Source organism: Pelmatolapia mariae, linkage group LG16_19, assembly GCF_036321145.2.
Source record: "Pelmatolapia mariae isolate MD_Pm_ZW linkage group LG16_19, Pm_UMD_F_2, whole genome shotgun sequence".
NCBI classification, from domain to species: Eukaryota; Metazoa; Chordata; class Actinopteri; order Cichliformes; family Cichlidae; genus Pelmatolapia; species Pelmatolapia mariae.
The window spans coordinates 13068050-13082564 of NC_086241.1; the positions used below are offsets into that span (position 1 = coordinate 13068050).

At 39.7% G+C, this 14515-nt stretch overlaps 1 protein-coding gene across 1 annotated transcript in view; it reads right to left on the reverse strand.

Annotated features, from left to right (window-relative positions):
• The window catches only part of LOC134644308 (receptor tyrosine-protein kinase erbB-4-like), a 303631-nt gene extending 296697 nt beyond the window's left edge, over nucleotides 1-6934 (reverse strand). The window contains exon 1 of the mRNA XM_063497223.1: nucleotides 6603-6934. Coding sequence (XP_063353293.1) covers nucleotides 6603-6681 — 79 coding nt within the window. The 5' untranslated portion in view covers nucleotides 6682-6934. The remainder of the gene's footprint in view (nucleotides 1-6602) is intronic.
• Nucleotides 6935-14515: the final 7581 nt, after the last annotated feature.

The window sequence follows — 14515 nt, forward strand, 5'->3', positions numbered from 1 at the left end:
CTGTTTCCCGGTGAAGTCTGAATATCTCCCTTTCTTTCTCTCTCACTCTCGTTCCCAGATGTCTCCTTACAGCTGCCATGACTGACTGCAAACTCATTTATTACAGGTCACAAACACCAAGTGCTTCATTTAAAAGGACACCCCACCCCCACCCCCAACTCGCGCACGAGTGAAAAATCGACCTGCAAGAATAGCATACAGGGCACACCGTTCCATTAACACCAAATGGAAGCCTGCAGGATTCAAAATACGGGAATGGGGTTCGAGTGGCGGGGTGTAAAACAGAAAAAAAATGTGAGGGATAGTTTAGGGACATATTTTAATCTGCTGCAGTGACCACAGTTAATGAGCACTAAGCACATAAAAGACGGGGCAGCATCATTACAGCTCCTAAGACAAAATCTAAAATATTTATTGCATTGTGGGGTTTTGGCATGAAAATGATTGGGATCTCTTGCTATAAGTTTGCTGACAGAGTTATTAAAAGTGTAGTTTGTTTGTATCTATTGTAAAGAGTCTTAACCGACATACCGCGTCCCATGTCTGCTACATATTTATTCAAGCACGCAAATCACCAAATCAAGATTTTGTGGGAAGCATGTGTTCTGCCGGCCATATCCGATATCACTCAGAGCCGTCTGTAATTACATTGTACATGCAGATTAGCTATGAATATTTTAGAAGGGGATTACTAAAAGAGGAAAGAGACAGAGACGCAGAGAGTCGAGAGAAATCAGCCCTTTAACACACACCCACATGCAGAACTGCATGAAAAGCTCGTTTGAAGGTGGAGCCAGTCTTTCATGCCCAAGTTGTCAGCCTATTATCATCCTTTCATATGTTTGCCACCATTATTAACTGTGAGCGGGAATAGAAAAATAACACAAAAAAGTGAGAATAAAACACATCACTCCAGCATGTCAGGCTGTCTCTTCAGAGCGGGGGGGAAAAAAAAAAGAAAGGCATGGCAGACCAAGTCTTATCATCGGACTCTCATTCTAAAACGTGGCAGTAATGAGTGTGTCTTAACAAAGATTAGCCATAATTTCCATTGTCATTTTAAGGCTCCCACATTATGTGGAGGCTTACAAAGCCACAGATGAAGGCAGAGGGTGGGCGGAGGAAGACGAACAAGCAGACACTGGAGCAGAGAGAGAGTCTCTGGAGCTTGGTTAGTCTGTCAGTCACCCTCTATCCCTTCAACCATGCATCCACACGCGCACTGACAGACAAAGTCATAACACACACACATGTACGCACACACTTACACACACACAGTATATGTACGTTTCCCAAACCCTTTGTCGCCACATTTTGAAACCCTCAAGATGCGGTTGTCAAAAGGGTCGGCGCCTGACAGCCTCCTGCAGCCCTCCAGGAGGATGCAGAGGACAGACAGGCTTATTGTTAGAAGAGTAGCAGCAACAACAAAGCAGATCAAAAGTCTCACTGACTGACAGACATACATGGTGCGTTCAGACTCCCAACATCTACATTGTTTAGTGCACGCAGGGCTGAGGCTTTCAGGGGCCTGGATCCTGCACATTTGCCTTGTACATCAGAGTGATGGCCCAGGGTCAACGCAGTATCAGAACGTGGGTATGTGTGTAAGTGTGTAGGAGTTTGGGTGTGTGCCAATCTGCTAAGCACATTGACACCAATCTGCACTGGTAACTTTATATTTATCCAATTAAAAATAATGAAGAGTGTTAAAAAGAAATATTACGTGTATTACCAAAATTCAAATCTAAGAATATTTAACGTTGAAAAAATAATGAAGAAGTTATTTGATTGACAGCTAGAAGGATATGGCTGATAGCAGAACAGATTTAGGCACTGATATTCTTACTTTAGGCTTAATTATAGACAGGCCAAAAACATGTAAGTCTATTTTTCATATTTATATTTACCCTGATAGCAGACATGAACCTTGCACCACTAGCGATAAAGAGAAAGCAAGTCTGTTCAGAAATTTTATTTTATTTTACTATTATTTTTGGCTGACACATGTCCTCTTTTCTTGGAGTGCTGCATATTGGACCACAACACACACAAAAAGCTGAATGGTAGCAAAAGCACTGTTTTTTCTTTTCTTTTCCTTCAGCAAGCTTTTTTTGGTTGCCCTAAAAGCATACGTGCCATCCTAATTAAGGTCCATCTGATTGATTTCCCCCAACTAAAATTCAGTCCCCCATCTGTCTAAAATAGCTAGAGTACATTGTCAAAGATACCAAGCAGGGCCTCGCTCCTGTTTGTGTATACGCGTGTTTGCTGCACTACCTTGTTAATGAAGGACTTTGGTTGCTGTGTATTCAGCACTCAGGGCCATGTTACACGGAGGCAATCAGCATTTCTATTTGCATGTCTTTCTCTCACTCCCTTTGCTTTCATTCTCTCTCCAACAAACACAAAAACTCAAAGCTTGCTCAATTTACAGAGAGGAAAAAAAGAGGTATCATAAAAGCATAGGAGCACAGACGGAGTGAGTGATAAACATGAAACAAGCATTCTGTCTTCAAGAGTTAAGACACCTTTTCAGATCTAAAGTAATCTAATAGCTTGAAAGTCATGTTTCAAACATAGAAGATGCATTTTTTTTATACATGCATTTTTTTTATACAGATGTGCTATAAACAGCTGCCCAGATTAAGGGATGCACGTCCATGGGTGATGGCCTCTAATCTAATTATGACATCCCTCACTAAAGGGACATTTATTAGCTAAGGTGACAATGACACATGTCAAAATAGACGTGGATGTATGGTGCATTTGTAATGGCAGGTGATAAATGAAGGTGCATCGTTTGCAAAGGTCACAGAGGATATGGGCCAATCATTTCTGTTGATGTAGATAGGAACCTGACTGGTTATAAGCCCAGCAAAGATCCAACACGATACCTTTACTTGTGTGTTCAGAAAAGAAAACTCTCAAAAAACATTTGGAAATTCAGTGCTAAGTAAACAATAGTGAACTGTTATAAGACATCCTGGTAGTAACTAAATGATATTGTGTAATATTCTTTAATCAGTAGGCCAGTACACATAAATCTTAATGATTTCCTACAATACTACACTGCAAACACTCTTGATTGCAAAAAGAGAAGATTCTTAGTCTGACTTGCTGGGGGTTTAAATAACACAACAAATCATTGTCTGTTTTTATATTTTTATCATTAAAGAGGAAACACTGACTCACCAGAGAGATTAATCTAAAAGCTACATATATGTGCATCTAACGGTCCTTTTCTCAAATTCTAAAAATAGCTTGTTTTCCATATTTTTTTTTAATAATTTCAGCAACTTTTAAAAACAATTCAGGAGGGTCTTGCATCAGGCTATAATAGCAGTAACTGAATTTTCTTTATTGTGGAAAAGTGGCTTTATATTGCTCCCTATCTGTTACTCTGCCCAATAAAGAAAGGACAAAAGCACAAATGTTTATGTTCTTCTTTTCTTTTTCCTTCTAATAAAATGCCTGGTGGTGGTAGACGGTCAAAGCTTCTTTAATGGGTGACAGCAGATAGGACTGTAAGCGTGGTCTGTGCCAAAGCCCAGCTATGTTGGCTCCTCAGTATCATATCATTCTTTCATTATCCTTGATGCTGGACAAAAAGGAAAAATATACAATGAGGAGACATTTACAAGAAGTGCCAGGGTTTCCTGTAAAAGGTGCAGAAACTGGTTGAAAAAAAAAGAACTATCTTGTCTCCCTTTCTAGTAGGTTCCCTGTCAGTGTCACCCTCAAACCTTAAATGTACTGTGACCACACACATCAGCTTACAAATGGGACAGTGCTGTCAGTTTCAACCCAATAAACAGTGAGTGCCACTGTAAGTTAAAGGTTGTAGTCGCATTCTGTTCAGCAAATTAGGAAAGAAGACGCCGCTCAAAGCTGTAAAACAGGCTCATTTAGGGATGTAGTTTATCCAGATTGCAGTGATTACACGCAAGTGAAAAAACTCCACGCAGACGCATTCAACAGATGATTTGAATGCACTCCTGCGCACAAAATATATGAATATTCATAAACACAAACAGAGTTTTGGAATGTGGCCATATGGTTCAGAATTGCAAGCTGTATCAATTTCCAAACTTGTTCAGCTGTAGTGTGAAACTGCAGTCCAGTGAAGAGGAGTGTGCACAGTGGACTCACATGGGGGACATTCAGCATATTGCAGGCATGTACCCTGCTGTCATGAAGCATATAAGTCCAGTTTAGCACAGGATTTTCTTTAAGTGGCGTTTTTAACACTAAACAGAAGAAAATAAATGACATGAAGGTGATGAAAAGTTCATAAAATTTTAAAGCAAAGGATTCAGTTGAGGATTTTATGCATATTTATGGATATTTGTATCTTGGGACATATTAAGATAGATGCCAACGTTAAGTGAGGAAACTCAAGAAAAAGAAACTTTGAGCATGAACGCGTGTGCATTTTCTTATTTTTCAACTGAACATCATAACACACACGAACTCCTGGCATCAGGATGCTCTCACATCCGAGCGCGCGCGTGCGCACACACACATAAACACACGCGCACACATATTGAGAATAGTAAAATATGTTATTTTACTATTTTTCAGTTAAACTGAAATGATTTGGAGCTTCACTGTTGGTCGAAGCTTGTCTAGTCTGAAAAGACATTACGACTGTGATCTTCATACACAGGTGCGTCAGATAATCTATAACGAAATCCATATTTTTCTTTCCGGATGTTATTTAAAAAATTAATTAAAAAAATGTAAATGTAACTTCGAAATATGCGCCTTGCTCGGACACGATTAAGATAACCCCCCGGGATAAAGTAATGTTATCAAAAATTAAGTTTACTAAAATAAATGAGCAAAAATATATAACTGCTTTTATTTTGGAACAACAATATATTATGTTAGGAATATTATTTTGACGACGTGCAGCACACGTGGTAAGTGTAAAGCAAAAAAAAAAAAAAAAACATGTGGAAGCATCCCTCCATGCCCTGTCTCCTGAACTGCATTCAACATTTTAATTCAGTCACTGTCTCTCAGCTGTAAGGTTCTCACACACGAGGATTTATTAAAACACGGGTTACAATGTTAGATCTGCCCTAATATGTGCGCATTACACATCACATTTAACGCAATATGATGCTTAAATAATCGAGAGAGACGTGGTGCCATAATAACTTATATTGTTTGAAATGTTTTTTTGTTTGTTTGTTTGTTTGTTTTTTGTGGTGTTATACGCCTTAAGTCACATAAACATGACTCTAAGATATGCGGTGAAACAGTTTAACAGGCAGCATGAGGGGAAAAACGACTATGTGTGAATTACGATCTAGAGATGCTGTGTCAGTGCAGCCGATACTTGGATTTAGTCTAATTTTAGTCGTAGTCATCCCAAAATGTGATTATCTGTGGTGATGATGGTGGTTGATGAGGTGGTATTGCTTTTGTCTAACTAATCTCTCTCTCTCTCTCTCTCTCTCTCTCTCTCTCTCTCACACACACACACACACACACACACACACACACACATACATACACGAAGACGCACAGACACCGCTGAGTGCACCTATACCTCCCTGTGCGTAAAGAGCGCCCCTGCACTCTACAAACAGTACTGCTACTGTCAGAGCGAAAAGTCCCGTGCGCTGCAACGATGGTCGTCAATTTGTGCTCCACAGGATCCCCGAGGCCATTTACTATAAAACGATGAATAATCTAATTTGACTATAATCCGCTTTGTTTTTATCCCGATTACAGAATGCACGTACATGTTCGCCACTGTTATCAACGTTTGCACAGGTGAGAGTTACACAGATCAACACAAACAACAAGCCAAAAAGCCTAGTAGTATAGAGAACGTTCCCACAGCAGTCTCTGCAGGACTCAACGGTTTAAAGTAGTCTGAACCACCGGGTGACTACTTGCGGAGCCTCAAGCTGTTACTGTAAATACAACCCACTGTCAACCAGCCGAATTCATCAAAAACAGTAACCATGGGGTTGCGTCTTATCATCGTGACGACAGTTGTGATTATTGGGATTAATTAGTCAGAAGGGGAAGAAAGAGCAGAGATTGAAAGCAACTTTTGAAATAGTTATGCGTTAGGCAGCCTGTCTATCCACAGGAGGGAAAACAGGAGCACAGTTGCCTGTTGTAAACCAAGGCTATAACTCCTCTGTGTTTGTCTAGCTATGTCCTGAGGACACGTGTGATGAACAACAAATGCTCTCATTTCTCTCCAAATTCAACAGTGCCGCTCTGCGCAAGAAGACGGAGCGACGCGCTCGCCTGGATCCTTTCGTCTTATCAGATGTACTGCTACAACCTGCCATCTGCTCTGACCAACACCTGTGTCTCTGTGCAACTGTGATCTTTACGTCATCTCATTGGCTGTTGTTTAAGACGTTCTCCGGCGTTAGAATTCAGTGCTGGTGGTGAAACCGTATTAGCGGGTTTGATGTGATCTGATAAGCTCCAATAGCCATATGCGCAACAAAGAACAGTAACAGAAAAGTATGCTCGGTGGGTAGTTGTGCTGCGCTCAGCGCGCACTAACCATCTCCGCGGACACACAGTTTTGCGCACTGGGGAGCATAGGGTTGGAATTCACTCACCTGATTGTGAAAAGCTGAACCCAAACAAGAGGCAAGTCAGAAGAATGCCGAAGCAACACTGGGCAGTCGTTGGTTTCATTGTTGTGCTTAGCAAGTATCCCCTTTAAATTCACATGTCCAGACGCGTATCCTTCCCTGAAACAGCCAGAAAGGATGGATCGTTTGCGTTTGACGCCTCTTGAGCGTGCGACTTTGGGGACTTTTGTTGCTTTTAAGTAAGTTTGCAGTTTGTCCGAGTGTCCTTTTCCTGTCCTCTCTGAGCCTTCGGGCTTAAAATTGTGGCTTACTTGACAGCAGAAACAGTCGAATAATAGTTTCCTATGCACGCTCTGAAAAGCTTGTCTAAACAGTGTAAAGCAGTACTCATGGCATTACTCCCCGACTTGGATACAGTATGCAGCTGCAGACTCGCATTTTTCGGACACACCTCCCAGTCCCCGAACTCCTCCTACACGCACTGCGATTGGCACAGGTACTCGACCATCATCCTTAACCCCGCCAGTTTAGACTTCATGCAGTGTCCCATTGGTTACCACAAGATGCCAAAACCTCATGAATTTGTGCGTCGACTCTGTTGCACCTGTCACACCGAACACAGCAGAGATAAATCCTGCCAGAAGGATTTATGGGTGTACTGAGTAAAATAGAACTGAATACCACTTACCATTGGTGGATTCCCATATGCTATGAAATATGTGATCCGGATAAGGTATATTTTCATCTTGTAAGATTTGATTTAATACTAAACCGTGAGAATGGTACATAAAATTGATGCTTAGAATGGAAATAGCATAGTTTCATCAGGTTTATTGTGAACTAAGTTCCCATTTTTCCTGTAGTCCTCCCCCCCCCATATATATGTATATATATATATATATATTGATCTACTCTAATGCCACTTCATTTTATAAGGTTACCGCATAAGTATAATCAAGTAAATAGGGCATGTATTCTTGCAGCAAAATCATAAACCATTTGTTTCTTTGTTTTGTTTTTCTGCATCTTGAGACAAGATTTTCATTTTTCATCACTTATCAGGCTACATTACTCCTGAAGGCAATATATCTCCATATCCAAGAGAAACATTTCCCCACCAGGGGATGGTCTTGGTGTAAATGACACAAATAAAAGTCAAACAGAACGTTTAGATAGCGGTATTATTGTGCTCACTGAGCTATTTGTAAGAGTTTGAAACCAGTGACTTTGGAGTAGTGGGAAAATAACTTAAGATAATGGGGGTAAATGCAAAACAACATGACAAAAGGTTATTACTTTCACCAGCTGCTGACTACTTTTGCACTTTAAAAAGAGAGGTGAATACCTCCTGGAGTTGCAATATGCCCACACATCTGGACAGAAAACATGCACTCTGACTGTCCCCCAACTCAAAGTTTTCTTGAAACATGCACACGCACTCAAATGTGATCACAAGTGCGGGCAAAGTCTGAAAAAGGCTTGAAATACTTGAGTGATGCTTGTCTCACAGAGTTGGTTCATCAGTAAGTCAAAGCAACATTGTTACAAAACACTTTTACCAATTGAAACTATATTTACCTGCATGAATGAATGGTTTATAATGGAGCTTAGACACATTTTATAACACCTTAAGTTGAAATGGAAAAGTCGCTCAGATTATTAGATTGACTATATGGCACCACAACAGCAACATTTTGAGGGCTTTAAAGGACAGAAGTATGATATTAATGCTCTGTTTTTAGCTTTATTATGACTAGATGAGGCAGATTTTAATTGCATAAAAAGCATATCCACACAGTGAGCAATAATCTACCCCAGCCAATAAACATCAATCTTTTACCTATAGTTCATCCAGGGCCTTTGCTCTCACATTTACTGAGGTATTCCATTCACTGGCACTAACCCACAGATTCCGATACTTGAACACTGAGCTGAACTTTCTGATCCAAGTGTACAGTTTGGAAAATGGGATGCATACAGTTTCAGCTTTCACTTTCAAGAAAGTCAAAAGGCTCTGTTGTTTTCGGCTTGGCTGCAGAATGAATAGTGCACTGAACTGTGAGGGGCACTTCTTGAACCTCTGCTGCAGTGTTGACCCTTCACCAGTGGGGGGCAGTCCATTTCTCACCACACAGGTCAGAGGTCCGGTGGCGTGGCGCGGTGGGTGGTGGGAGGTTCAAGCTGCCACCGTACAGTTTCCTGACTCTGTCTTTGACATTGGTTTCCTTTCACACAGAAGCTTTATTAAATATTCCACAGCAGAAATGAGCTTTTAATATCACTGACACTACAAATTTATTAAGAAATATTGAAAAATGAGATCTGGCAGCATGCTATGAGGAGAGGCTTCACTCTAAATATGCCCCAAATGGCTGACGTTTATCATTTTTAATACCAAAAATGCAATTTAGCAACGTTGTGTATTTTCATTATACATTATGCTTTAAGTGGCACCTTCTGACAGTATCAACCTAATGCTGTCAATTAGGTAATTTATTCCAGGGATTATGAGAGGGAATGAGATGAGGTTTCGTGTGTTCTTCTAGGCGTCCCCAAGTGCCTGCTGTACAGCTAATCTAATACATAACCCCCTGATTTGTTTAATGGATGAGACTTTGCTGCTGCAAGAGGCACGCCAATAAAAGCCAGGCCCTCCAGAGGCTATTGTGCCTCATAATGATGCCAGACACACAATGTGAGAGTTATGAAGCAATTTTTTATCATGCGGCACATTGTTTTGCTCTGTTGGTGCCATGCAAGTAAAGGCAATCTCTCCCTGCAGCATAGCACTTCTCCCCCACACTTAGATAAACCGTCAGTATGATAAACTATCCGAGCAACATGTTGCAGAGATGAAGGAAGTTAATGACCGTAATACACGTCTGGAACTGATGATTAGGTAGTCATAGACAACTAAGACTTTTCATTATCTGTTTGTTAATTTTCAGGTAGATTTTATTCTGTTTATATATTGAAGAATGTCAGTTTTGCGTAACAGTTCAACCCCATATCCCCTCAGACACCAGCTATTAAAATGAGAGGTTACACAGTGAGGTTATAAGCTTAATTCCTTCCATTTTTATATATATCAAAATGTCTTTAAAACATTATGTTGAACGTGTGACTTCTACAAACACGTGAAACCAACTATTTACTAAATTGCTTACTTTTTGAGCAGCAGTTAAGTCATGTGCATCTATACAAAGGACCCTCGGATAGTTGCAGTCGAGGTCTTCTTTCATGCCTTTGATTGCTTCTATCTTTCCTCGACAATAAGGGAGAAAGAATATGAACAATAACCAAAAAAAATAAAAGAAAAACTCAAGTTTTCTTAGATGCCAGAGTTGCAGAAACTCAGAGGCATTTGTTACTGTCAAAACAAAATGGTTTGTTGAATATATAATATTGAAGTTGTCTAGGGAAGGCAACGGAAGAACCAAAAGACTATCACAACAATGTATTTCACACTTTTTTTTTTTATCCACTGTGCTGAAAACTCAAATCAATATCAGCGTGGCTGCATATATTAATCTCAGGGAATACAGATAACTATGATTCAATAAAAACGTACATTTAGCACTCAAACGGGTCTTTTTGCCATTAACGATGCAAATGCTGCTCGATCTAAAGCACATGTTTAGCTGTTTATTAATCATTTTGGATCAGATGTGGGTTTTGGACAGATGCTCATTCCATAATGACAAAGGACAAACAGCAGTAATGAGAATTTTCAAGTATAGATTGCCACTGATTCTATCTATCAGCTGACAGCTCAGTCTGCAGGCTGTTCTCAAGTCATACAAGACAGTGGATAGATAAACAGAGATGACACATCATTTGTCATATTGACTGATAAAAATTCAATCAGCAGCCACCCCCACCTTCCTGTTCCTCTTTGTAATTATTCACTGTTAATGGACACTTTTTGGAAAAGTAACTTTGTTTTAAGCGTTCTAATTTTTAAACGGCTAAATTAAATATATGTTAATAACATGGTATTTGGTTTCTGTTAAGAAATTCAGACCTTTTTGCCCCCTTTTAAGTCATAAGACAGTGCTCATTTGCATTGCATAAAATGGTTTTTAGCAAGTCACAGTGCCAGAGCCAGTGTGGAAATGCCATAATCTGCTGCTCCTCTGGTCACTCGATGTGCTTAAAGCCAAGTCTGATGCCCCCTTTTAATACACAAACCAAGGCATTCGGTAAGAGATGAGTTATAACTTTTGCTTTCCTGCGATATTCCTCCATAGTTTCTTGCTTTGGTTGTGGTTTTCAGATGTTCAGTCCACAGATCCATCTAACATCCTACTGTTTTCATTTGTTAACTTTATCTTTTTGGCATCAGATACCATGTAAATGGTGTCTGATGCTGTAAATGGTGTCTTACTTAATTTGTATAATCCATATTAGTGCGTATGCCATGAAAAGTCACCCAGTTTACTATGATGCATCTATGCTATGCTATCCTAAATTAGGTTTGAATGCATAACAAGGTTAATATTCATGTGCAGACCAGGAAATCTTTGGCTACATGAAAGCCAACATACAACATTCTGGACTAAATAGTCATGAGGGACTCAGATAACTCGTGCTGGTGTGAATCATATCAGAAATTCAGCTTATTATAAACTATATGCTACTGGAGCAAGTGCAAACAACATTAAGGCTGGCAGTGTTTTTATACAGAGTGGTATTAATTACCTCAAAAATAATTTTATATGCTGGTGACTGATCATCCTGTCATCAGAAGCCACAAGGAAGTGATTAACTTCCCTCCTCGTAACATGGCATTACATTTGTTGCATTGGTTCAGGCATGAAATCCGGATGCAGTAACATTCCATCATACATGTCACTTTAATTTGGGTGTTTTTAAATATGAGGATTTTTCAGACAGCTTGCTTGCCGCATATTGATTATTCCACTGTCAATATTATGTGCAATTTCTGTACATCTGCAAGAAGACTTTCACAGAAAATTCAAACTGAAGGATTGCTTAAAGATTCACTCAGATTTTCAAGGCACGGCCGCTATCACAGTAATTCCTACTTTTAAGACAGATGAGCCAGTCTTGAGTCAGTCAGTGTAAAAATTACACTAAAGCTAAAAAATGACAACCTGGCTGCATCCATGGAAGAGAAATTCCTCCGTGTTTACATCAGTGTTGTAGTCTAGCCAAGCATAAATCATAAAAAGTCCCTATTTTCCACTGTAATTTATTCATAGTCACTATGTTGAGAAAGAAGAAGCATCAGGGATTATTTGGTTTTAAGAAGACTTGTCTGTCTCTCCCTATATACATATGTGTGTATATGTATACATGTATTATAAAACATGTAAATACCCACAGCAATACAGATAGCCCCCTGAGTACACGTGTCGTACATTCAGCGCCATTTCCTTTGACATTTCTCCTAACATCAGACTCATATGGTGGCTAAAGAATCATCTGAAACTCTGACTGGCTCTGCATGAGCCTGACTCTGTGAGCAATAAGCAGTGTTAGCACATTACACACACATGATTACGTGGCCATTTCCTCAGTGAATGAGTCTCATCAGAAGTCAGTGAAGAAGCCACTGAGTGTGTAATTGTTTCCCATTAGGGGAAATGTTGACTGCCATCGAGTCGCATCTCACTGCAGAGTTTGCTGACGAATGCTCACTGTCCACTGAGTGAAGCGGGTTAATTCGGCTGTGGGTTATGATGGAATTACCCCAAACTCCAAAACCATCAGATCAGTCCAAGGATGAGGGTGATGTGCTATATTGTGTGTTTTTTTTGCCCTGCAGGATAAGAGGTCAGATTCTTGTTGATTCACTTCAGTGACACCAGACTTTAAACATTATCAGTCATGTCGATGCCTGTAGCTCTAATGTCTCTGTAGTCCAGATGCAGTCTTTGCAATATGATGCAGTGCATTGTGTAATGCGTCTCCATTTTTATGTTCTTTTTTTTTTGTACATCTTTACTTGGAAGGGGTTGAATGCATGTATGTATTTGCATTTTCATACAGTTTAGGTTGTTTTCTTTTCTCCATCTGCAGTATCTCACACACACACGCGGGCACGCACACATACACACTGACTAGCCTGCACTGCAGCAATAAATAATTGTTGGCATGTGTCCTTGTGAAGGTGTTGTAAATTGGATAGCTTACATTGCACATTACAGGCCGGTCAAAAGTTCAGATGAGTCCAACCATGTCAGGTGAGACTTGAAGATGAGGCAAAGAAAGGACTTTGCTCAGGTTATTAATGCTGCCCTTGATGAGCTTTGCTGCTGCACTCTTAGGCTGAATGTATGGAAGCCGTAATCACCCGTGGTTTGTTAGGTTCGCTTTATAATGCTGCCATCTACAGGGCAGAAATGAAAACGTCATCATCACTGCCTGATATGACTACTGTAGTCCATATGAGTAGAAGGATGGACAATAATTGATTCAGACCAACCCCCAAATAAAAAAATAAAATAAAAAAATACAGTGTTGTGTCTTGAGCACACTTCACTTCTTTGTATTTTGCTTAAAACAGCCTTGAATCTTAATTTCTGGAGATCTTTCAAAGTTTTTCTTTGGACACTGACAGCTTTTTCACTTATTTTCAGTCCAATCCTTCTAGCTGAACATTTTCAGTGGAATGTTTTCTTCTTTACTTTGATTTTTATTAAGCCACGTAACACCAACCTGTGAATTATTCAAGAAAAAAAAGGCACCTAACTCAAGACATAAACTAGTTTTAGGCACTTTGCTGCTGGCAACCTGCTGCAAAAACACAGAGCTTATCCCAGTTTCTGAACTTGAATCGATGAAAAATGTCAACGATATCACACTTTGAGAGACACGAAACAGTGTTTTTACTGCAACAAGGTGATTCCCAAAAAACTATTAGCTAAAAATTTGCATATCATGGTGTGCAGCACATCCTTAAAATAATTTGATGAAAGTAGACAAGTGGAGGACAAAACAGAGTGGCAGGCTTAAAAATCTATCTATAGCAGATGAGCATTATGTAAAAGTCATGTAATTAATAAGAAAAAAAATCACTAAAAGTCTCTGGCCCAGATGATCCATGTACTGTTCACCAAAGACTCATCAGAAATGGCCACAGTAGAAGGGTGGCTGCCATTGAAAGCCATTCTTAAGGAAAGGAAATAGAGAGAAAAGGCTTTGGTATGCCAAATTACACAAGAACTGGACTAAAAATCTGTGGCGATATGTCTTAAGAAGTGATGAATCCGCATTTGAAATATTTGCTGAAATCATTGCCAATATGTATGGAAGAGGGATGAAAAGAGGCACAACAGTCAGTGTCTACAGCCATCTGTACAACACAGTAGGGGCTCTGTCATGATTTGTGGCTGAATTTCACCCAGTGATGTCAGAGATGTTGTCAGAATTCATGGGATAATGAACACAGAAACCAGAATACCATCAGATTTGATCCATCGTGCAACACCATATGGAAAGTCAACTGATTGGAAACAGCTTCATTTTTAAGCATGACAATGATCCCAGACACACAGTAAAAACATATCTGTATAGAAAAACACTCAAAGGAACAGAATCAGTCATGGATTGGCCTCCCCAGAGCCCGGACCTCAGCATATTCGAAGCAGTGTGGGATCATCCTTTTAGACAACTGAACAAAAGGCAACCAACATCCAAAGATGAGCTGTGAATCTCCTTCAAGAATCCTGGAGAACTATTCCTAAAAACTACTTAAAGAAATTACAAGAAACTTGCCTAAGAGTGTTCGGGCTGTGTTGAAGAATTAATCTGTTCATAACAAATATGGAGTTTCAAATTTGTGAGAACTGTGCTGCATAAAGGCAAACTGTTTTTGTCTTAATATAGTATTTCTATTTAGTTTTGAGCATGTTTCAGTATCACATCTATAATTTCACATTTTTCTAAAAACATGAAGAAATGAAGGATGT